The sequence below is a fragment of the Panicum virgatum genome, chromosome 9K (genome assembly GCF_016808335.1).
Source record: "Panicum virgatum strain AP13 chromosome 9K, P.virgatum_v5, whole genome shotgun sequence".
Lineage (NCBI taxonomy): Eukaryota > Viridiplantae > Streptophyta > Magnoliopsida > Poales > Poaceae > Panicum > Panicum virgatum.
Window position 1 is genome coordinate 51,482,917 of NC_053144.1, and position 23,133 is coordinate 51,506,049.

At 45.6% G+C, this 23,133-nt stretch overlaps 2 protein-coding genes across 2 annotated transcripts; one reads left to right on the plus strand and one right to left on the minus strand.

The window, feature by feature from the left end:
- Nucleotides 1–14,388: 14,388 nt before the first annotated feature.
- On the minus strand, nt 14,389–19,828 carry LOC120648103 (root phototropism protein 2-like). The gene is made up of 3 exons (XM_039924861.1): nt 19,770–19,828; nt 19,186–19,508; nt 14,389–15,080 (listed from the first exon to the last, which is right to left on the minus strand). The coding sequence occupies exons 1-3, from the start codon at nt 19,826–19,828 to the stop codon at nt 14,389–14,391; spliced, it is 1,074 nt and encodes a 357-aa protein (XP_039780795.1).
- Nucleotides 19,829–19,849: 21 nt separating this feature from the next.
- LOC120652109 (protein TIFY 10a-like) lies at nt 19,850–22,366 on the plus strand. The gene is made up of 5 exons (XM_039929823.1): nt 19,850–20,241; nt 20,557–20,689; nt 21,330–21,571; nt 21,664–21,721; nt 21,815–22,366. The coding sequence occupies exons 1-5, from the start codon at nt 20,124–20,126 to the stop codon at nt 21,957–21,959; spliced, it is 696 nt and encodes a 231-aa protein (XP_039785757.1). The 5' UTR covers nt 19,850–20,123; the 3' UTR covers nt 21,960–22,366.
- The last annotated feature ends 767 nt before the right edge of the window (nt 22,367–23,133 follow it).

Below are 23,133 nucleotides of genomic sequence, written 5' to 3' on the forward strand. Positions count from 1 at the left end.
AGGAATATGTATGTATAATATGCCATAAAAACTCCTTTAAACCTTGTAGGAAAATAAGGAGAAAATAGCATATATGTGTGATTTAAAATAAATCATTATGTCATTGGTATCCCATTAAAAACCCCAGTGGGGAAAAAATATTGGAGATACGACATATTGTTAACTCCTTCAAAAACCCTTTGGGAAAAATATGAGGAGCTGTATAAGTTGATATACCGCAAAAACTCCTATAAAAACCCAGTGGAAAAAATAGGAGAAAATATGACGGTATATTATTGGAATTGCCTCTTGGATAACCCACATGAAAAACCTTTTCAGGGAAAAATCATGAATGAGTTGTGAGGGCAATATGTGTCTTTGATATTTCCCACAAAAACCCCGATGGGGAAAATAGAAAATATGACACATTTTTGTATTGATATTGCCTCGTTAAAAACCTTTTATGAGAAACCTTTGTGAGGAAAACTCATAGAGGGAAAAGAGTACAATATGATGTTTGAACAGGTTATAATCCAGGAAAAGACTCCCCCTGAACCTTGCAACTCTCAAAGTCATTGAATACCAATCCCATGAAATATGGATGTAGGTATGGACTTAGTGAGTGAATCTGTTTCCATCTTGACAATACAAGTAACCTTATCTTTACAGATAATGGTTGGTGATTCTATGGAATCACATTTGACCACTCTATGAAGCCATGCATATGTGATACTTCAGAATGATAAGTGGAAGTAACCATTGGAGTCAAATTTGATGACTCGTGTGTGTGGAGATTCCACTATAATCAAATCAGTATGTAATATGGCATGGGGATTAAATAGCCAGTGATATCCACTACCATATGGATATCTATGGATATCCCTTGACTCCCACCCTTCAGTGTTGTAGAAGTTGCCCTATTTTGTGCTAGCAAAGTATCTACAAATGCAATATCAGGCCTGTTGCAATTGTAAGATACATGAGCGCTTTATGGCATTATGGTTGTCATCCCAAGGTCTGAATGGATATAAGTCCATATTTAGGGATTGAATGTGGATATGAAGTCCAATATATAATTTGGATATTGACAAACAATATCAATTGGATATTGGTATACTGATATATGTACTTAAGTTGAGACTTAAGCATATCTCATCTCAAATTCCGTCTTAGAAGCCAATTCCACATAATGGAAATTGTACCTTGAATGATTGCTTTATTATTTCAAGGTATTGAAATAATCAATATGTGTTGAGATGATAAAGAATCCAATTAGGGATTTCTTTACACATATATGCAATCATGAGTAGAGTAATCCTTCTATGGAAGGAACTCAATCAATAAGTTGTACCACAATCAACTTAACTGTCTCAAGTCATGCTATGATGACCTGAATTATACACAATGTATGTTGCGATTTGTATTTGGATTCAGAATGTGAAGTCCATTGGGACTTATATGTCCGAATCTACCAAATTCATTTGACCTGCCAATGATTGAATTTAGGAACATAATTTTCACACATACCCTTAGGTATGTTAACATTATGTTGGGTCTCTGCGTGAAACCATATGCTACAAGCTCTCGTTGTTCACCACCTTGCTTCTTAAAAGAAGCTATGTGAGAGAAGACATCAGTTGTACTAATACTTCTCATCATTGAACAAGAGCAATTCTCCTTGATTGCCATCTTTTAGTTTGACCCAATTTGAGTGTGAAGACACTCTGCCTAGGACTTTTGGTCTAGATCCAGTAAGGTATACAACAATCTTTGAGGAGTATATGTCGCAACATTTTGTAGCCTTTAAATGATTGATTCATTGCTTCGAATCAATATAGCTTGTGAAAATTTTAACCCTTTTGGATTCTTTGTCATTCCCATTATTATAGAGTCAGGGTGTTCCGATATCCCGAAATCAGAATTTGGATGCATCGTTGATTTGGGTGGACTTCGATCCTGGTATTGGATGCTCGTCCATTGGGTGTCTACCAACTTTGAGGTTGGCTTGGATTTACTGACTTGGAGGATAGATCAGTCCTCGGTATCCTCAGATGCTTACTTAGAGCATTATCCTTACAAGCGGCCGTACTTCTCCCCCTCATCTTTGGAAGTGGGAGATGAATGGTTTTCATTGGTACCTCCATTCTTTCGGGCACATTGTGAGTATGATAGGAGGATTTTGTGACACCCTTATTATTAGTAAATGCTTTTGGCAGATTCTTTGCAATATGATGCAAAAATATAAGATGGTATAAACGATTTGGTTTAGATTCTTTTTGGTACGTGGATATGAGGATTGAATATCAATATGTGATACTCTTTTGATTCCTGGCATTCTTTGTGTGGTATAAGTCTCCCCCTAATGCCTGGAATTCTCCTCAAATTGTGATCAACATACGGGCTATATAAATCCCCTATAGAGATCCGAGGTATTGTATGAATGACGGATAATAATACCTCATTGGGACCCCTAAGCCCATTGGTATGTTGGGGTGGTGATATCGGTATGTGCAAACATACTCGATGCGCAGATAGGGAATGTTTGGCTGTGGCCAAAGCTCCACGTACATACTGCAACGGAGGGAGTTGTATAAGTGCAGTTTGATGAATTTGAATTATGGATGTGGTGTGTAAGGCCACATGAAAACAACTTAGTGTTGGTAATTACAATTCTATTTTAATGGGTCATGCAATTAAGTTGATTCTCAATAAGAGATTCAAACAAACCATTATTGGTATGGACATAAGGTACTCAAAAGTGAGTACATATGGTCCACAATAAATGGTTAAGTGAAGCACTAGTATGTACTTGAATTTCTTCAAGAAATTTAGTGGCTCATATTGATGCTATGACAAATAGAATTGATAATAATTCTCATGTTATCCTATGATTGAAAAACCTAGGAAAATATGCCAAGTCTTGTTGGCATCAAAAGAGAATTATTGTGTACGCAACATGTAATATGAGATTGATGTATGTATAATACACCCTAGATGATATGGAAAGAATCTGCAGAATTTAATTAGCTTTCATATATGTTGCACTAAATAGAGTGAAGATTTTCATCATCGCTCCTTAGTATTGGGTTTCAGTGGAAACCATGTAACTAGATAATATGAAAACTACATATGGTATTTATAGAATCGGGATACATTGATGCATCCATGATTACTTGAATACCCATAGAAAGAGCATAATCTCTCGTAGTTGTGTTAGCAAGACAATAGTCCAGTAATCAAGATTCCTTTCCATCTAGTTGAATCCCAAACAATTCTATATAGAGTGAGGCAATATTCGAATTTGAATTTGCACTCATATAGAATATGTATACTATGTATGTGTAGTCCAATCAAATAGAGGGCACCTTGTATGAGCACCTGATTTGCCATATCCATTTTTAAGAGAAAATATTCCGTTGGTTGTCATCTTGGGGTTTCAATATGGAAACCACGTTGATGGATATCTCTATAATCGAATTGGGTACATTATGGAATCAGAATGTAATATTGGATTCGTGATTACTAATTGAGTACCAATAGGGAGTATGATAGTAGCACGACCAAGGCTTTTCATGATCCTAAAAATTCAACTGTACTTTAGGTGCTAATGGAGCATCACTATGATGCCAATGATGATTACTCATTAGAGTTTATCATACATTTAGACCTGAAGTATTGTAGGATTTTTCTAGAATTCATACGGTAAGTTGCGGTTAATCGCAAAAACGCAATAATGAGGATATTTGGAACAACATAACTTTTATTCTCAAGTGAACATGAAGTCCTAGAGATAAAATTATGGCCAAACATAGTTGGCATTTGGGCAAAATTATTGCCTTGTGTTGTTCATATCACTTATTGAGAGCTAGCCAGTGCATTGATTTGCATCCTTTGAGATACACATATGTGTGATCTGGATGTGTATGGTGCTTTATTTAAATAAAACTCCATATTTAAATTGATCATGAGCAAGTGATGCTCTCTTATGAGGAGCATCAAATATTGGTATCAATCCATAGAGCATTAAGTTTAACCTTACGTCCATTGACCATGTTGGATAATGGAAACCATCAAGAGCGATTAAACTTCTTTGACGGTCATTTATCCAACACGAGGCAAACCATCGAACATTTTTAAGTAAAACTTAAAATGTTGAGGTGTGTAGTAATGAGATGCAAAATAAAGACAAGATAAATCTTGTATTAATGATGGTGTATCTTATTTACATAACAATATAATGGAGGTAGTCACCATGAAGGTGTAGACCTCGAATTGGGCATAATCTGTGTTAACAGTAGATGCCAAATTGTTAATGTAAATTGTATGGACACGTCTAAAGGTAGTCATCAATTAATGATGTAGACCTTGTTTAATTCGCAAACGTATTGGGTACGCACGTTGAGAATAGTCACTAAGTATTGCTTAGTGTAGATCCCGCAGTAGCAACTATGGTGCTAGAGTGGCCAATACGGATGCAGAATTAATGGTAGTCATCTTTTATAAAAAGATGTAGACCAAATGTTCTAAGTGGTAATGTTTTGTACGGACGTTGAGGATAGTCACTAAATATTGTTTAGTGTAGATCCTGCAGTAGCAATTGTGGTGCTACCTTGTGGAGTGGCCAACAAAACGATTATAGAACATGCGTGTTATACAATTGATTAATGAGAAAAATACACATAACTTGTTGCATCCATTATTTAAGCGCGTAGTGCTTTGAAATTGGAAAAGCGTAAAATTAAGGGTCTTAATTAAAATGATCGATTGCAAAAGAAATAAATTAATAAATAAATATGCAAGATCATGGTCGCTAGGGATATTATCTATTGGATTTGTCATACATACCGGGACAAATACTTTGAATAATATCACAAATGGATATTTTACAATGATAAAATATCATAGATACAAATACATTTAAAGTCAGCGACTAAACATAAGAGTAATATTTTACAGCACATAATTACTGGAGACTAACAGAGTCTTATGCGAATTATTGCTGAAATTAAATCAACTAAATAATAAAGATAATAGGCCAGCCAGCCATGGGGATTGGAAATGAATCCACGTTCATTAGCTTGGCCCATCAAGCGTGCACAGGACGAACAGCAGGAAGGGAGGTCCGAGCGTTGGCCATTGGGCCATCTTCACGGCCTATTAGAGGCATCTCTGGCAGGCAGTAGGGTTGCAACCCTACTCCACGCCGCTGGACACCAGGAAACAGCCGCCGCCTCTTGACCGCCCCGCCGCCGCTCACCACTGCGCCGCCGCTGCTCGCCGGATTTAGTTGGAGGAGGACCCCCCCCCCCCCCCCTCATCAGAAGAGTTGAAGCCGTTGCTGTAGGCTCCCATGTTCAGCACCTCCGCTCTTGGGAGGTTGAGAGCCGCCGGATTCCAAGATCTCCTGCGGATGCCGGGGCGCCGATCCACGGCCGCAACCCTGCGGCCGTGGAGGTGCTGGATCGACGGCGGTGTGGATGCCGAGCCCTCGGCCATGGTCGGGTTGGCGCAGTTCGCCATGCGTGCGGCTGCCTCCACCGGATCTCGGAGTGCGCGTGCCGCGGCCTGCGGCACGTTGAGGAAACCAACTCCGGGGGCGGCGACTATGGCTTCTTCCTTCACGGCGACGAGCGGTGGAGCAGCCTGTGTGGCGAGGTACCACGGGTCGAGGGCGCCGCCGGGAATCGCCACTTGGGCCGGTGTGGGCGCAGGCAGTGAGTAGGAGTACTCCAGCGTGTGCGGGATCGATGTGAACTCCTTGCAGAAATCACACCAGAAGCGCGGTGGTGGCGGAGACAGTGCCGGCGACATTGGCTCCATGGGGACGGCAACCACTTTATCAACGGGCGGCGCCGGTGCTTCGACAATTGGGGGCGCCGGGGCTTCGACCGCTTGTGGCGCAACATTGCTTGGGCCAGCACCGTCCACGCCTCGGCGACGAGACGGGGGCTGGCTCTGCAGACGCGGTGCGAGCGGAGAAGCCTGGCGGCCGCGACGAACTGGGCTCTAGCGGCGTCCTCGACGAGCATCCTGTCGGAGATTGCGAACAGCAGAAGCAAAGATACGGCCACATCCACTTCCATTTATGGCGCTGCGGCAAACACGAGGCCCAAGGCGCTCGAAGACGCTGCGGCGCTGTCCATGGTGACGGATGGGGCCATGGCGCATTTCTCCGACGCGGCGAAGTGCGAAGAACAGTTGACGAACAACATGCGAAGGTAGGTTGATGTTGATTCGCGTCATGGTTCTTACCGTGGGGTTCAGAGGCATGTGCCTCTGCGTTGTTCTTGCCTCTTGTTCAGAAGAGCATCGTGCTGATAACGTGTTAAAGCGTGAATGTAAATGAACAAGATTTGGGAACAACCGTTGCTTTCATTGATCTCTGAAACGTATTTATACAAGTGAAGGGGTGTCACGAAGGGACACAACTGTTCCCAAAGGACATGACACAACGGTTCCCAAAGGACATGCCCTTTGGGAGTAAACTAACTGTCTAATCCTATCCACTAATCTTGTTCTTGATGGATGAGATCGCTCCGTGAACAGGCATCTGTTTGTGGTCGAAGAGGTGTCTATTGAGAGACACCATTTCATAACAGTTACTGTAGCATCACTGTTGCAAATCATGGATTAAGTAGGTTCATTAGATTCGTCTCGTGATTTACAGCCCATCCATGCAAAAAGTTTTGTAAATAGACTTCATTTAGTACTTCAAATTAGTAAGATTTCTTCGCAAAATTTTTCGTTTTTGCGTTTACGGGGTGGGAACTAAACAGGGCCTAAAGCCTTATTCCTGCTTTATTGCCCGATGTCTTTGAGGGTGAGTTTGGTTGGGGAGTCCCTATGCAGCTTCCGGAAGTTAGATAAGGTAGACATCGCACGGCCCATCATAGCCATTTATCCCGCACAATAAAGCCCAAATCACATATTGCTAACGCACCAGCAGAGCACAGGCAGTGCGAAGTACAGCAAAAGCAACGATGCTGCATCGCTGATCCTTATCATAAGCAAAGGGAGAATCGACATGTGATGATCCTTTGTTTTTTGTTTCTTATGTTTTTGTTTTGTTTTTCTATTCTAACTCTTGTACTACCAGATTCAACATCTGTGTCAAATCAATTCAACATTTGTGAAAACTACTTCGATACTTTGGAACAATTAATTCAACATTTACTCAAAAAATATTGAAATAGAATATTACAAATGTTGGAACGACATGTTGAAAATGTTGAACTACTATATTGAAATGTCGAAAAGTAAAAAATAAAAATTTTAAATAACATATTGGATCTTATTTTATTCGATTAATTCCAATAGATACCGTGGTTCAAACGTATTTCAAATTGGATGCATGATTTAAGAGGAAAGATCATTTGAAGATTGACGTCCATTTACTATCCCATCCCTCTCCCTCCTATAGTATTGTGACACATGTCCCTTTTGCACATGCTCGTGCCCATCTGCTCTACTGTGATGCACAGTCTGCCTACTCATATACAATCTCACGCGTCCGATTTATGTTGCACGAATCTCAAACAGTGGAAGATACGTAGATTTAAATCTTCTGGAAGATGGATAGGATTTCCGGTTTGGTTGCTTGGCTGTTGGCTCACACCAAACCTGGGCTAAAACTAAGTTAGGCTGGCCCGAACCAGGACAATTGTTGGTTGCAATGTGGCTTCTTTTGGCCCAAGTTTGAGTTGGTTTGGTTCACTGCATTAGAGCTTCGTTGCATTGCGCAGTTGCGCTGGGCCGCTGGCCGTCTGGTTTGCTGAACCGGCGGATGTGTGCTTGCCGGCATGATTGCCCACCGACACTAGTAGTTCTTTGTTGTAAAGATATATATTTCCACGTTTGTTTGATGTCGTCACAGCATCAGGAGGAAATCCTTGCTGGCAATGCAAGAATAATCTTCTGACCCATGAGCTGGAATTCTTGTCATGTTCAGCAACATATAGTGGGAACAGCGGCGTTTTGAGCTGAAATTCATGACGCTGCTCAACTGAACGTCTGAAGTCTGAACCGAATGAACGAATCATCTGAATTCTGAACTTTGTTTTTCTGAAACGTAAATTCTGAACTAATACTATAGAGAGAAGTGTTACAAACTGGAGTGGGAAATCGAGTTGCCCGTCGCCTCTGCCTCTCTTCCTTAAACTCCCTCTCTTTACTCGTCTCTGCCACTCGCCAAACCCTAGCGATGGGATCTACCTTTGCCCTCTCCGATCATTTCAGGTGACATGTAGGTACTGATATTTAGCTAGCATCGCTTCAAAAAAAAAATTCTATGAATATTCACATGACTTTTGAAAAAACTAAAATCGGTGCTTTGAAAATGGTCCGTGTAATTAAAATCGGTACATGGAGGAAACTAATCTCTTATCTCTACTATATATTACTATAAAGAAAGCAATGATTTCTCGTTCCATCAATTGGAGTCATAATCAGAATCCAAGTAATTACCGCGCGTTTCAGTTCTAGTTGGAGTCTGTCTTACAACTGCACATCAGCTACTTGAGTTCCATCCGTGCACGCATATAAGATACAACCACCTAAGGTCCTAGCAACCAAGTTCGCTTAGGTACTACGGAACCTCTGAGACGGGAATTTGTTTCAAAGCTAGTATGCGAGCTGTTGATGACAACCGGTGCGCAGTGATGCACACGAGAACTTCGAGAGAGGGCATCTTATGCTTACCAGGGTGGTCACACTTAGAGTAGTAATGGGCAATGATTCTAGTGGTCTTTTCACAGTCTAATAAATTTTTTAAATATTTTAATTTAAAATTATATAAGATTAGAGCTCAGAATTTTTAGAGCTCGGCTCTTAAATTTTTAGTTCAAAATTTTGGGCACTTTATCACGTCTAGTCACACTTTGCCCGATAATGTATATATTGTTCTTCACGTCCATAGCAAGATACGTGCATATTTGCTACTCTATTTGATTAGACAGGTTGTATCTATCACTTACTCCTATATACTTCATTAATTTTAGTGGGAGGAACAAGCTGGGTTTCTTTAATGAAAACACGCACGTTGCAAAATGGAAATCGACACCCCAAATCAATATGAAGAAAAACAATGCAGCCCTTCATGACCACTTGGCCTTTGAAAGCTACCTCACGTGAATGCGAATCCTTTTGTTACAGCATGCTAGTTTATACCATCCGTGACGAGACATCATCCACTATTATCCGCTGGCAAAGATACAACAAAAAGAGGCCAAGTGGTCCAATTGTAGTTGGGCGGCGACCGTGTGAGCCTCTAAATAATCTCACTTTGCTTAGCTTGGGAGGAGGAAGTCACCTTAAAAAAGAGAACTACCGTTCTCCTATCAGACTAGTCTTTTAGAGAGATTGACCCTTTCTCCGAGTGAGTGTGCACTATCAGACTTTGCCTTAGACTGATGGAACAAAACTAAGAAGTAGGCTGAATGGAAAAAGAAAAGGGACAAGGGCGGTCGTCGCTTGGCGCGAAGGCTGCCGGTTCGGTACAGTACTAAAGGTCCTCGGACTTCCAGGCGGTTTTTCTTTTGGGCTGCTGTGAACCCTTGGATCTCGCCAATACAGCCTCATATGATTTTCGTCACCGAGATATCTTTTCTTTTTTTTCCTAGGGATTTTTTGGGTAATCAGCTCCCATGCTGCAAGCAGTCAAATTTGAACCTTGTCGCTCTTCTTTCCTCGTGGGCAGAAAGCACACCAGCTGCATGCGTTGCGTGATTCCACTGTGTTTTTTGCACTTGACTGGGCGGACAGTTGACCGGAAGATAACTTCGATTTGCCCGGCCACCCCACCTGGGCCGGATGCATCATTTGGTATCAGAGCTGAGCCCTTGTTTAAGGGAGTGCGAATGATGAGGACATCCTCCACTATTATCCGCTAGCAAAGACTAGTTGGTGTGCGCTAAGAACTGTTGGGGTCCTCGGCCAACTGTCCCATTTGCAATTTTCCTGTATAATATGTTTGTAATTTCCTCCTACCTTAATCGTTCAAAAAAAAAAATCCTCCTACCTTCATTCTTTTAATGTTTGCTTTCAGTCAGCTGTGTAACTTGTGTGGAACCCTAACCACAATTATTTTATCACTTATTTTTAATGTTATGCTGCCCATATATTATTTTATTTAACAATTGCAGGCCCATGTCCATATAAGCGGCACAAGAAATCCGGATCCTGCTGGAGTGGTGTGATGGTGACGGTGATCCGATCACGGAACAATCTAGCGTGCTGCTCCCAGGGTTTTTTTCCCGACGGGTTAACCCAAACCGCCGGCCACCAGTTCCGGTTTACCGGACCGGTTGAACCGGTAACCGGTGGAAACCGGTTAAATTCAAATCCAAATTCAAATAAATTCAAAAGATCCCGGGCAACCGGTTCCGACCGGTATACCGGCCGGTTTGACCGGTATACCGGCCGTTTAGACCGATTTACCGTCCGGTTTGGCCGGTATACCGGTGACTTGGACGGTCCGGTTCCTAGCGGCATACCGGCCGATTATTCCGGTTTACCGGCTGGTTTGGCCGGTATACCGGTGGTTTCGAGCAGTTTTCCGACGCTTAAAAATGGACCCCCGGTGTGAAATAAAAGGAAATTTCGGCATTAGCTATGCACGTTTTAATGTAAATGACCTTACCAAAGCTATAATTTATAATCATGCATATAAATATAATAGTAATAAGCGTGCATACAAATACGGAGTCATACACATATACACATGAAATGAAAGTTCAACGTAGGAATGGGAAGACCCCCATTTGGGATGCGGTTTGGTATTCGGTGGTGGACATCAAATCGATACCTCGCACTCTAAGCAGCTCAGCCTTGTAGTGTTGCCAAGTTTGGCCCGTCCACGCCGATGTTGTTTGCCATTCCTGAACTAACATTGTATAAAAAATGGGGGTCTTCCCATTCGTACACCCATCTCGTCGGTGGCTGCTGTAAGGATCACCGGGGTGTCCGACCCTAGAGGGGGAGGGGGTGAATAGGGTCGTTAATCGCTTTTCTATCCTAGGGCTCAATCTAATTGCATAAGATAAACCTAACACGTCCTACACAAGCTAGTTATGACTAAGGTTTATCTATGCTACCCTCTACTTACCCCAAAAGACTTGCAACCTATAGCCAATCCTAATCAAACTAACTAGGAAAGTAAAGGTAAGCAAGAAAGAGTAAATGCGGAAACGTAATGCGGTAAGTAAAGCGGTAAGGGAGAGGATATGCAAACTCCCGAGTAGACACGGTCATGTAACGTGGTTCGGCACAAACGCCTACGTCGACGGGACACCGAGGCTCTTCCGATCACCGTCTTGCACTACGCCACCAAGGCGATGCCGGCAAGCAAAGGCAAGTGCGCACAAGACACCGAGTCTAGTGCACCGCCACCGTCTCTCTCGGTCACCCGGCCGAAATCCACTACGGAGCTTCTCCACCAAGGAGGGGGCCTCCTCTTCCCCCGCACAAAGTGTCGTTGCCACTCCACACCAAGACGGAGGGTCACACGACGGATCACAAGTTGCTTGCCGCAGCAAGACTTCTCTCAAGGGAGCTCTCGCAAGAACTAATCCCTAAACAAGCACTAAGCACTCTCACAAGTGTGCTTAAGCCTATATGATGTACAATGAAGCTCTATGGTGGTTGGAGATGTTCTTGGGTGTGTTTGGGATGTTCAGCAACTCCAGCACACTTCAAATGGCCGGGGTGAGGCGTATATATAGGCCACCAAGTCTTGTAGCCGTTGCTCCAACGGTCAGCTGAAAATCTGCTACCACCGGAAGAACCGATGCCTCTTGGCAGGGTAGCGTCGGTTCATCCGGTCACTCACAACATGAAGTAGCCGTTGAAGTCCTGACAGCTGACGCAGAGACCACCGGTTGAACCGATGCAATGCACCGATGCCTCACCGGTTCAACCGGTGCTGAAAGAATCTTCTCCTGGATGCTGACGTCATTACACCGGTGGTATGCACCAATGCACCGTCGGTTGAACCGGTGCTGAAGAAACTTCTTCTGGGCACTTGACATCGTCTCTGGTACAAAGGACGGCCATTGCACCGATGCCCTATTTTGGACCGTCGGTTCAACCGGTGCTTATAGGCTGACTTGGCTTCGATTCCCTTCTGCACCAAAGTATCAAGGCGTCGGTTCTTCCGACTACCATCGGATGCTCCGATGCCTTGGCGTCGGTTCTTCCGGTGCTCCTGAATCGAAGAGCTTTCAGGGCGCTGCCCTGAGACCCGCGAGGGGCGGCTCCCCCTCGACCCCCGTCCGCTAACCGGGTAGCGGAACCCCCGTAGGGGCAGTCCATCGGGCCTTGCTACGCCTATCTTCTCTTTCTCTTTGTCATCACTTGAACCTAAAAGCCTAAGAATGATCATCTTAACAATCATATTAGTCCAAGTATTGTGTTGTCATTCGATCACCAAAATCACTCGAAATGGCATCAATGGTGCCATGTTCGTTACAGCTGCATGCTGATGTCAGGAATGGGGCAGTGAAAAGATTGCCTGGAATCGCTGTAGGAGGAAGAAGAGTGCTGTGGACTGTCATAGTCCGTCGGTCCACCTGTTCTCCTCTGCGAGTGCGGTACTCCATAGTCGGTGTCCTGAGTAGCATGTGTGAACTGAGTCTCCCCTGCAATCAACCAAATTTCATAATTAGTAGTCAATACTCATAGTCAGAAATATGTGTCTATTTATATGTGCAATGTATACCTGTGAAACGAACACCACGAGCATGACCACCACCACCAGCAGCAGCATGAGCACCACTACCACCACCTCCAGCATCAGGATCAACACCGTCACCATCATCACCATCATCGGCCGAGCTGCTATCCTCCGAGATACGGAGGACTACGCTCACATTCGCCATCATCAGTCTCGGTGTCGCTGCTCACTGGTTTTGCTGTTCAACCCCCCGTCGGAACTCTGCTTCCGCTCTCGATAGATCCATGGCACGCTGCACCTGAGCCTCCTCATCTTCTTCATCACCGGGATAGTTTTCCTCCGCTGCAGCCTTCTCCCATCTCAACCTCTCTCGGGCCCGGTCAGCAGTTGCCTTCTTTGCCCTATCCAACGCACGCTGAAAGAAGTCCCGCACATCAGGTGGCACATTCCTGCAATGGACCACCTCCGCCCCGCGGTGAGCTAAATGTTGCTTCAATCTTGTTGCACCACCTCCTCCTTTCTGCGTACGACAATAGTTGCATCGCCATCCGTGACAAAGATTTTCACCATGTTCCCATACAACATCTCTATCTCTCCCAGATATTTTCGACCTGCATAAATGGACAACAAAAACATCTCAATCAGATAAATATAATCCTAAATCCTACACCTAAATCTTACCTAAATCCTAAATTAGTACACCTAAATCTTACATAAAACCTATAACTTTTCAGCCATACACCTAAATGTAACCTAAATCCTAAAACAAATCATCTAATATTCTAAATCATACACCTAAATATGCCCTAACCAAGCATTCTACTCAAAAAAATTGAGCTCTTACCTTCTCTCCCGGTCGGGTCGGTAACCGGCGACACCGACCGGTAAACCGCTCCGACCGGACGGTAAGCCGGCCACGCGCACCGGTATGCGCCGGATCCGGGCGGGGGGGGGGGCGCCGGTAATCCGGCCAAACCGGGCGGCCAACCGGGCGCGGAGCACGGATAACCGGCCGCGGGCGCCGGTCGCCTCCTGGGGGACGGCGGGGTGGCGGACAGAGAGCGCCTGCGGGCAGATAGGGAGCGAGTGTGGGGCGCGACCCCCCCCCCGGGTCACACCAAACCCTATCTAAACATGCAGACCACCATGGGCCTTAATGGGCCTTCGTGTTTTTTCTTTTTCTTTTTTAAATTTACTTCAAAATTCCTCAAACTAGGCTAAATGAACGAATTTTTGAGAAAGTTTTACATCATTAGATTCTTCGCACCGTGTAGTATTTTTAGGAATTTTCTGGATTTTATTTTGAATTCAAATTTGAATTTTGAATTATGGTCGGTTTGATACCGGCCGGTTCACAAGCCGGGCCTGTCCGGTTTGACCGGTAACCGATCAAACCGGACCGGTTCCCAACGGTTTCGCAAACCCTGGCTGCTCCGAACACGAAGCACCAATCTTGCCAAACCATCGACCAGAAGCTTGCCAGCTAGGGCACCGCATCCCCACTAGGGCCAGCTGCCGCTCAAGCCCGAGAAAATTGGAATTATGCCATCCTCAAAGGTGGGCTTCGGTGTTTTGCCATCCCGCAAATTGGTTTCGGCCGATTGCCATTATGAAACGGTCGCCAACCAGTAGAATACCTTTTTGAGATTTTCCAATTCATCTGCTGATTTCTCCAACAGTAGACCACATGAACGGACCATTTTAACCTTGACCTCTCATATGAGAAAACGACTCCTGTTACTTCACCCCCTCGCCTCCTTGGGCACCGCCCCCGCCACGCCCACGAACTTGGAGATCGCTAGCGACTCCCCCGTCGCGAGCTCCGCCACCAGCTCGTCCACCGTCCTGGCCACCTTCTCCATCGCGCCCAAATCCACCTCTGCAGCTCGGCCGCCGGACAGTGACGCCCGCCGCCGGCTCCGCCCGCTTTCCGTCGATGCCGCCGCATGCCGCTCCACGAAGGCGGCGATGACACACCGCACGGTGTTGGTGTTCCTGACGCGCTCTCCGGCGCCGTAGAGCGCAACGCCCAGCAGGTCCCTCGTGGTGTCCTGCTCCAGCACCGCTGCGACGCGGAGCTCCAAGTCGCGGCACGTCCTGGCGGAGGCCTCGGTGGTGACCGCAGCGTGGAGGAGGCGGCAGAGGAATGCCGCCTGGATGGGCGCGTCGGCGGCGGAAGGGAGCACGCCCACCACGGACTCCACAAGCGCGCGCCGGTCCTCCCTGTCCCGGGGGTCGGCGAGGACCTCGGCCAGCACGAGCTCCGCATAGGCGCTCGCCGCGTTGCCAAGCACCTTGGGGTCCGCGCGGCGGCACCGCAGCGCCGTGACCACCTTTTCAAAAGACGCCGGCGAGAGCGCCTTGAGCTCCGTCGTCCACCACCCCGGCGGCGTCCTGGTCGGGAACAACGCCTCGTTGCAGATCCGGAGCGCGACTGTGACATCCCAGAGTTTTAAAAACTAAGCAAAAAAATATTAAATATGATTTTATGCATAATCAACCAAGAAAAATGGAATCGAATACATTTATGAGTGCATGCATGTGTATGTGTGTATGTATGTGCCCGTGTTTATGCACTTTGGCAATCAATAACTCACAAACCAATAAAGGTTTACATATGAAATGGTTTTGGCATGTCACTAACGTCATGATAAACCAAAGTCTAGTTGAAGTTAAAGTGAGAAAATGAAATTTTACACATGAAATGACAAGTCTTTTGAATCATGGTTTTTAAAAGATTTAAACTACATTTCAAATTTCGAACCCATCTGCTTTGATAATAATTTCTAAAAATATAGCTCAAACGAATTTTTGTCCAAAACCAAAGTTATAGGTTTTCAAAATACGAACAACTTTTGTGTTCAAAGTTTTTCGAGTTATCACACAACAATGGGAGAAAATTTTGAATTCCGAAGTATATAGTACCTTTTCAAATGCACTCAAGTTTCAAATTTTCATTTTCGAAGGAAGCTTCAAATGAACTTTTGCCTAAAACAAAAGTTGTAGATCTCGAAATTTTGAACAACTTTGGTATTTAAGAGTTTTTCATTTGAGGTCAAGAAAATGGAGAAAAACTGAGTTTACAAAATGAAGTTTTGGAATTTCGAGTTATTTACGAGTTTGCCCTCACTCCATCTCCTTCTTTGTTTTCCCAGAGACGCCGTCGACGCCGAACGCCGAGGCCGCCGGCCGAGGCTGCCGGCCGCGTGCCGCGCCCTCGTCGCGCCCCCAGCCCTTTCCCCGTCCCTGGTTTCTACCGAAGCCTCTCGACCTCGCCACGCGTCGCCGTTCCCTGCAATCACGCCGAGAATGGACGCCGAACCGCCACGACGACGACGTGCCGAGCCGGCCTACCCGCGCCTCATCCTCTGCCCTGCTCGCCACCCTTCCATTTGCTTCGCAAGCAAGCTCTCTACCTCCCCTCCACTCTCCTTCCTGCTCCGAGCGCCTGCCCGTGTTTCCCCCGGCATCCAGAGCCGCCGCCGCCCGCCATTAGCGCCACCGCGAGCAGCTCGCCGCGGAGCTCCACTCCCCAACCCTCCTCCGCCCGAGATAGCCCTCGGAATCGGTCCCCCACCCCACCCCGAAGCTCTCCAACCATTCCTCTCCGCCCCTCCTTCACTGGACCGGCGCCGCCGCGGAGCTCCACCACCGCCGGCCGCCCCTCTCCGCCTCGAGGCCACCACAGGCCACGTCCGCGAGCCCCAAGCCCCTCCAAAGGTAGATCTTGTGCCCCTCTCGCTTTTCCCAAGTGGGGCCCCCACCGCCGGAGCCTCTCCTCGCCGGGAAAAGCTGCGCCCTACCTCCTCTGTTCCTCACCCGACCAAGGACCCGCGCTGAGAAGAAACAGAAGTCCAGGGGGCCAAGCGCAAAAACACCATGAACTCAAAACAGCGAACTTTGAAAATACCTAGAAAATCGTAGAAAAATCATAAAAATACAAATCCAAATGTTTTGGAATCCTTGCAACAAGACCTACAACTTTTGTTACATTCACTTTTGCATTTGACCAATATTTTTATCTCTATATTAAATATTAGTTTTATACACCTTTGTATGTATCTCAAGTTCTACTCACTATATTTAGCTGATTTTTTGGAAAGTGTGCTACACCCTAGATGGATAGTTTACTGTAAAAATTTTAGGACATTTTGACAACTCTAGCTATAGGTTTCATTAGATCTTGGTTTATGCTTGTGTTAAATAGAATTAAATACCCAGGGTTCTATACTAGCTCTGTTGAGCTGTAATTTTTACAACAGCCTTAACTTTGTTTCTAGATACTATATAAAAATTTTGGGAATTTTTAGTACTGTATAACTTGCCCTTTTGATTTATTCATGAATAAAATTTTGTAAATCGAAACCTCTAGTTTCCTTCATTAGAAAAATCTCATATTTTTACTAGAGCTTGGTTCTTAGTACATGAACGTGCCTATAAAATTTTAGCCACTGAAACTTAGTAGTTTCCTCTGTAGATTTTTAGTTAGATATATGCCTAGGAAAGGAATCTAAATTCTTGTGCTTGCTGTATAGCTCAATAAATTATGAAAACTTTACCACGAGCTCATCTTAAGGAATCTAACCTATTGGTAAAATTTCATTACCAGAACTTGCATTCTTTACCCTAGAGATTTGTTTTTGTACACTAGTAGTAATAGATTCATGAGTTTTTATGATTTATTTGTTACATCAAATGACCTGAAAATTCTATTGCACACTAGCGACTTAGTAAAGCATCTCTCATAACAATATCAGCACCATTCTATGATTTTAACTTTAGTTATAGTTTTCCCTTGTTTTTCGTGTGTTAATATGATGAAAGACACTTTTTCTGCATTTTTCTGTCCTAATATAAAAGAAAAGCAACACACCCAGCTCTTTTATGACTTAGTTTAGATAAAATTCCTACTCTATAAATGACTGCCCAGCAGGCTGAAAAAGAAAGTAGTAGCACCTTTCAACTTGAGTTAGTTGAGCTCCATCTATATCAAGAAATAAATGCATTATATTCGTCTCATACATATGCATTGCTGCATTTCATTTAGGTAAGATAGATGGACCACGTGAAGGATGTGACGTTGGAGCCGAGCCAGAAGACGGTGAATGGTAGACGCGTCTTGAAGATGGATGGATGGATCCCGATGTGCATGACCGAAGAAAGATGCTCGCCGAGAAGTTGTTCTCTAACTAACACTGACCTAGTGTTAATTCCAGGCAAGCCCCGGAGCATGTCCTATCTATTTTAAATTTATGCAAATTATTATTGTTTCTATCTACTTGCGCATTTAAGTTTACAGGAGTTGCTTGGAACCTTAGCTGCATAATCCTAGATACCTATGCTTGAACACTAGTATGTGTAGGTCGCTAGTTGGCTAGGCTAATGGTTCGGTAGAAGTCGAGTGATTTTCTGTCACTCGCGAGAATTATAGGAGTTGAATGTCTACTACATACTGCAACTATAAGGCTCAAGGGCGGGGTCAGGGTACTATGTTTCTGGATGAGACCCCGTCTGTTTCGTGCAGAAAATGCTAAGGCCGCAGTGTGTGGTAGTGGTGGTTAAGCGCTTGAACGTACTAGACACATGCCGAGAATATGGTAATCGGTAAGCTTGAGTACTGGATTGAACTGAGGCCGGAACATACCTTCCCACTGTCTTGACTTTGGTCTCATCTGGGATGACGGGTGCAGAGCCGGGCTCTGTAGTCGAGGGTGGTGGGCCTGTTCCGTGAAGCGGGAATTGAAGGAAAAAGTTGCACGTGTGACTCTGGGAGTAACCACGTGACATGTGTTTAGGTCTGCCTGGCCAGATTAATAAAATCGATTCGAATCGTTCCGCCGCTCACGGACAATGAGACTGCTTAACCCTTTTGCCACATAGAGTAAGAAGTGGAAGATGATGATGATGATGATGAATTTGGCTGGTTGGATGATAAAAGATAATTGTTTTCACCATGTATGCTATTGGATAGATGCTCACCTAAAATGGTTAATGGAACTAGAACATGAAAGCTAAAATCTGCAATTAAGGATCTACTCTTTACTGCTTTTCGGCAAAACAAACCTCTCAAGCCAAAAGCCTTGCATGTCTAGATTAAGGGCTAAGTATATCCTTAGTCGGGTAAGCCTTGCTGAGTATTAGTGTACTCATCCTTGCTTGTGGCTTTGTTTTTCAGGTGGTATATTTGAGGATCCGGTTGACGTCATGTACGGGCTTCATCATGACGTCTGGTTTCGACGCTAGACTATCGTTCGTTTTTCGTCAAACTTGAGCTCTGTTATACTTTTATAAATTCAAACTTGGTTTGTAATAATAATTCAATTTCATACTCTGTGCTGTAAAATTTGTGGAATATTGTATTCTCTGGACTGCTTTGTCGATCCTGTTTCAAGTGGTTTAATCGGGATTTTACCCGACAGCACTGCCGGATTACTCCGATTTAAGTGCGTGTTAACCCTAGTTACTGTTGCGGTGTTGGTTAGCACACTTAAGCCGGATTTATTTAGGCGGGGCTGCCACAGCGACAGCATCCGCGGCACGCCGCACGACGTCGAGCTCCTCGGAGGCCGGGAGGAGCGCCTCGCAGGAGCGCAGCACGGTCACCGCGCTGGGCAGCACGCAGAGCGCGGCCTGTGCTTGGAACTCGTCGACGCGGCGCGCCAGGTCCGCCCGGTGCTGCATGTCGAGGAACGCCGCGGCGCAGCGGAGCGCGGCGGCGTTGCGCGCGGTGATCTCGAAGTTGGCGCCGTAGCAGTAGCGCGCGGCCTTCTTGAACGCGTCGGCGCCACCGGGGAGCTCGGAGAGGTCGAGCTCGACGGCGGCGGAGGGGTCCTTGGCGACGGCCCGGCGAACGTAGCCGCACCTGGGATGTAGCCGCAAGAACTGGGAGCCAGCGACGAGTGAGGTGAATGGATGAAAGCGATCCTAACCTGAGATTCGAACGGATGGATAAGGATAAGGTCTCTGTTTCTTGTGAGCATAAGGGTAAAATGGTCCATTCATGTGGTCTACTGTTGGAGAAATCAGCAGATGAATTGAGAAATCTTGAAAAGACATTCTACCGGTTGGCCACCGTTTCATAATGGTAATCCGCCGAAACTAATTTTCGGCATGGCAAAAACACGGAAGCCCACCTTTGAGCACGGCAGAATTCCAATATTCTCGCTCAAGCCCAATCGCCATGGGAACAACGTGCTCAAAACATAAACTAACCGAAGAAATGGTATGGGGGAGTCCAACTTGCAGCTGCAGCACCGAAATAAAGATAAGCTCAGCCCTTCTGGCATTTATACGCGCCGATCGATCGCCAGCGACGACGGGCCAAGAAAGGGGAAAGGACGCCGGAGGAGAGCAACCACACCTGGAGGCAAGGGAACCGGGCGAATCGAAGCAAGTTTCGTGCTGATTCCGGTTGGTTCGGGGGCTTGCTTCCTCCTCTGCTTCCGTGAGAGATTTGAGGTGCGCGCGCGCGGGGAAGATGGCTCCTGCGAAATCCATGGAGAGGGCCACCAGCTTCGCCATGGCCTGCAGCCTCCTCAGCCGCTACGTCAGGGAGAAGGGCGCCGCCGCCGGGGAGGTCGGCCTCGGCATCAGAGGTGAGCCCCTGTCTCCTGAATCTCGAGGAGGAAAAGTCGGAATCTTTAGGAGCTTAGAACTGTATATGTTGGGGGACAAGTTGTAAATTTGTAATTTGAGCTAGGTTCGTGCAAGAAACTGCGATTTCAGGTGCTCTGGTAGTTGTCTTATGTTAGATCTGGACCCCGGTAGTTGTGATTTTTGAAGCAAAACTCTACCTTTTGGTTTCCTTCAAGAATTTGGGCATCGATCAGCTCTAGTGTCTTGAATCTGACAACTTTTTGTTCATTTAGCGATCTTTTTGCTAAAGAAGTGTGTTATTCTTCTGGTTTCAGTTGAAGCAGCGGATGCACAGAGGACGTCGGCAGACGCACGGAAAGGGGACGCGAGGAAGGAGACCATGGATCTCTTTCCCCAAAACGCTGGGTTCTGCTCCGATGCCGCAGGGCAGGGAGCCCCTGATGCCAGGTATTGGAAGCATGAGAAAAAGCACCTCTAGATATGTTTTGCTTCAGTTTAGAGCTGTTCTTGTTCAAACAAACAACTGTTGTAGTTAGTTAATTGACTAAGTAAATAAAGTGAACTCTTGTGCATAGGAAATACTCTTGAGGGATCAAATCTTGTTCCAAGGAGCTATGGTTCGAGTCATGGCCCTAATTCTTTATATGAACTAGGTGATTCGTTCATAGCAACATGGAGATCGATGTCTAGAAATGAATCAGTGATAAATATGCTCCCTGGTAGTTTTCGAACATATGATCTGAATCCGAATGTTAAAGTTTCCTATGCATGTTAGGTTGCAAACTACACTTTACCAAATTATACATTGCAAAGTCTGGCAGTCCACAGTTTCTGCGCCAAACTTTCTTTCTTGTTATGAGGTTTGTGTGCCAAACCTTCTTGTTGTGAAGTACTAGTAAGTAATTTGTTCATGGCATGTTATAAATATGTGCAGCCCTTGTTCTGAAATCCAAAACTTCAATTCAGTGAAATTGTTAGCCTGTATAAGTTAGCTATCAATTAGGCTGAAGAGGATGCATGCATGCCAGCCAAAATTTGTGGTTCCAGTATCTGGGACTCAACTTTGTCTTCTCATGACTCTTATCAGGGAGAAAGAGAAGCACCAGCTGACAATCTTCTACAATGGGAAGGTCCTTGTGTTCGATAACTTCCCTGCTGAGAAGGCGAACGACCTGATGCAGATGGCCGGGAAGGGTGCATCCGTGTCTCAGAGCTCTGGCTTGCTGCCTTCTCCAGCAGTTGCAGCTGTTAACGTTACTGACAGCACTAAGGTCGCAGCTGTGTCAGCTGCGCCGATTCCTTTGGTCAGTGCCCAGAAGAATGCAGCAGGTAATTAGTCCACGCCTTGTTCATATGTATTTGACATCTGGATGACCAATTTCTTCTGTCTGCTCATTGTTCCTGAAACGTATGTGCTGCAGATATACCCCAGGCTCCGAAAGCGTCTCTTCGCCGGTTCCTTGAGAAGAGAAAGGATCGGTAGGTTTCTCCTGCTGTTAGGGTGACGCGAGTGTTTGTTTAAATTTCTCAACTCGTTGACGATGATCTAACTTGTGCTCCTACCCGTTTCAGCCTTACCGCAAAAGCACCATACCAAAGCTCCCCTTCAGATGCTGCGGCACATGTGAAGGAGACGCCAGAGAACCAACCGTGGCTGGGGCTAGGACCTCAGACCGCCAACCCTGACCTGAGCTTGCGCCAGGAGCGCAACCAGTGATCAGCGATCCAGCGTCACCATCTTCGAAACTGCGCTACCGATATGTTTGTGTTAGGCCTATGATGATTCCGGTATGTGATATCTTTCGCTCGGAACACATAGGTGGTTTTGGATGTAAAGAAAGTTGGTGATGATGGAACGCGCATGAGGATATTACCGGCGCCAGGGCAAAGCTTGCTGGCTGATCGACCCGTGCCGACCTGCCTGACCCGTATTATACCACGGAAGAAAGAAGACACTGTGATGTAGCTGCTAGAAAAAGAAAAAAAACTCCGTATTTTGTTTTGGGCTGATGTTCTGTGTCGTTTGGCTTTGGCACCGCATCAGCGTGCAGCAAGGCTAGTGACTGTAACAGATACTACGTGCCGTATGATTATTTTAATTTTATTTTCATGTTGATATTGATCGATGGCTGGCTTATGAAGTGCGCCCCTCGCTAATTTTCATGCTGATGGTGATATCTTTTTTTTTCCTGATTATTTTGTTCCATGTTCACTAATGTTTTGATGAGAGGGAGCCCCCGACCGACGGCTGCCGTATTTTCGTGGGGACGGAGTGCGTATTACTCGGGGGCCAAAAAGAGAGTACGTAAATAAAGAGGCTACCTTGCTTCCAGCATCTTGTCCGATCATGGCAGCTTTCGCCTACCCGATTGCCGCCGATGATGGCGGGCAAGCAGCACCGGGAAGCTTGCGCGGGGCTTTGTTTATCGCCGCTGGTTTCGCAGCAGCAGGGGTTGGCGAGACCAGAGCAGACCAATTCACCAAGTGGCGAGAAACAGGGGTTGGCCCGACGAGGAATTCAGAGCACCTCTCTGCTGGCTCTGCTTAAACAATAGCATTTGCGCTCTTTTCCATGGCCACTTGCCGACTCTGGTTTCGCCGCATGCTTTTGCTTTCCGTGTGCGCCGCGGGCGGGTCCAGTCCAACTTGCGATTGGTGGGGTCGGGTCCACCCGTGCGCTGTGCGTCTTCTTTTCTTTTTCTTTTATTATTAAGCAAAAAAACGTGCGCAGGGCGTATAGGCGACTTCATTCGGTTATCGCCCAAAATTTTGTCCCTTCATATATTGAGAATAGTAAAAAATAACAGTCAGTATTCCAAAAAAACAAAAAAGGTATTGGAAAAGTTTGTTGACCGCCAACTAATGGAACCGCTTCATCCCAGGCTTTTGGT

What these genes read in the sequence shown, in the direction of transcription:
- LOC120648103 (XM_039924861.1), bottom strand. Translation starts at nt 19,828, where the DNA reads ATGGCGATTGGGCTTGAGCGAGAATATTGGAATTCTGCCGTGCTCAAA. An exon ending in GTGCTCAAAGGTGGGCTTCC is followed by an intron (nt 19,509 to 19,769) that starts GTGTTTTTGCCA and finishes GCTACATCCCAG; the next exon opens with GTGCGGCTACGTTCGCCGGG. An exon ending in GGAGCTCGACGTCGTGCGGC is followed by an intron (nt 15,081 to 19,185) that starts GTGCCGCGGATG and finishes GGGATGTCACAG; the next exon opens with TCGCGCTCCGGATCTGCAAC.
- LOC120652109 (XM_039929823.1), top strand. Translation starts at nt 20,124, where the DNA reads ATGGCTCCTGCGAAATCCATGGAGAGGGCCACCAGCTTCGCCATGGCC. An exon ending in CAGGGAGCCCCTGATGCCAG is followed by an intron (nt 20,690 to 21,329) that starts GTATTGGAAGCA and finishes GACTCTTATCAG; the next exon opens with GGAGAAAGAGAAGCACCAGC. An exon ending in CTTGAGAAGAGAAAGGATCG is followed by an intron (nt 21,722 to 21,814) that starts GTAGGTTTCTCC and finishes TACCCGTTTCAG; the next exon opens with CCTTACCGCAAAAGCACCAT.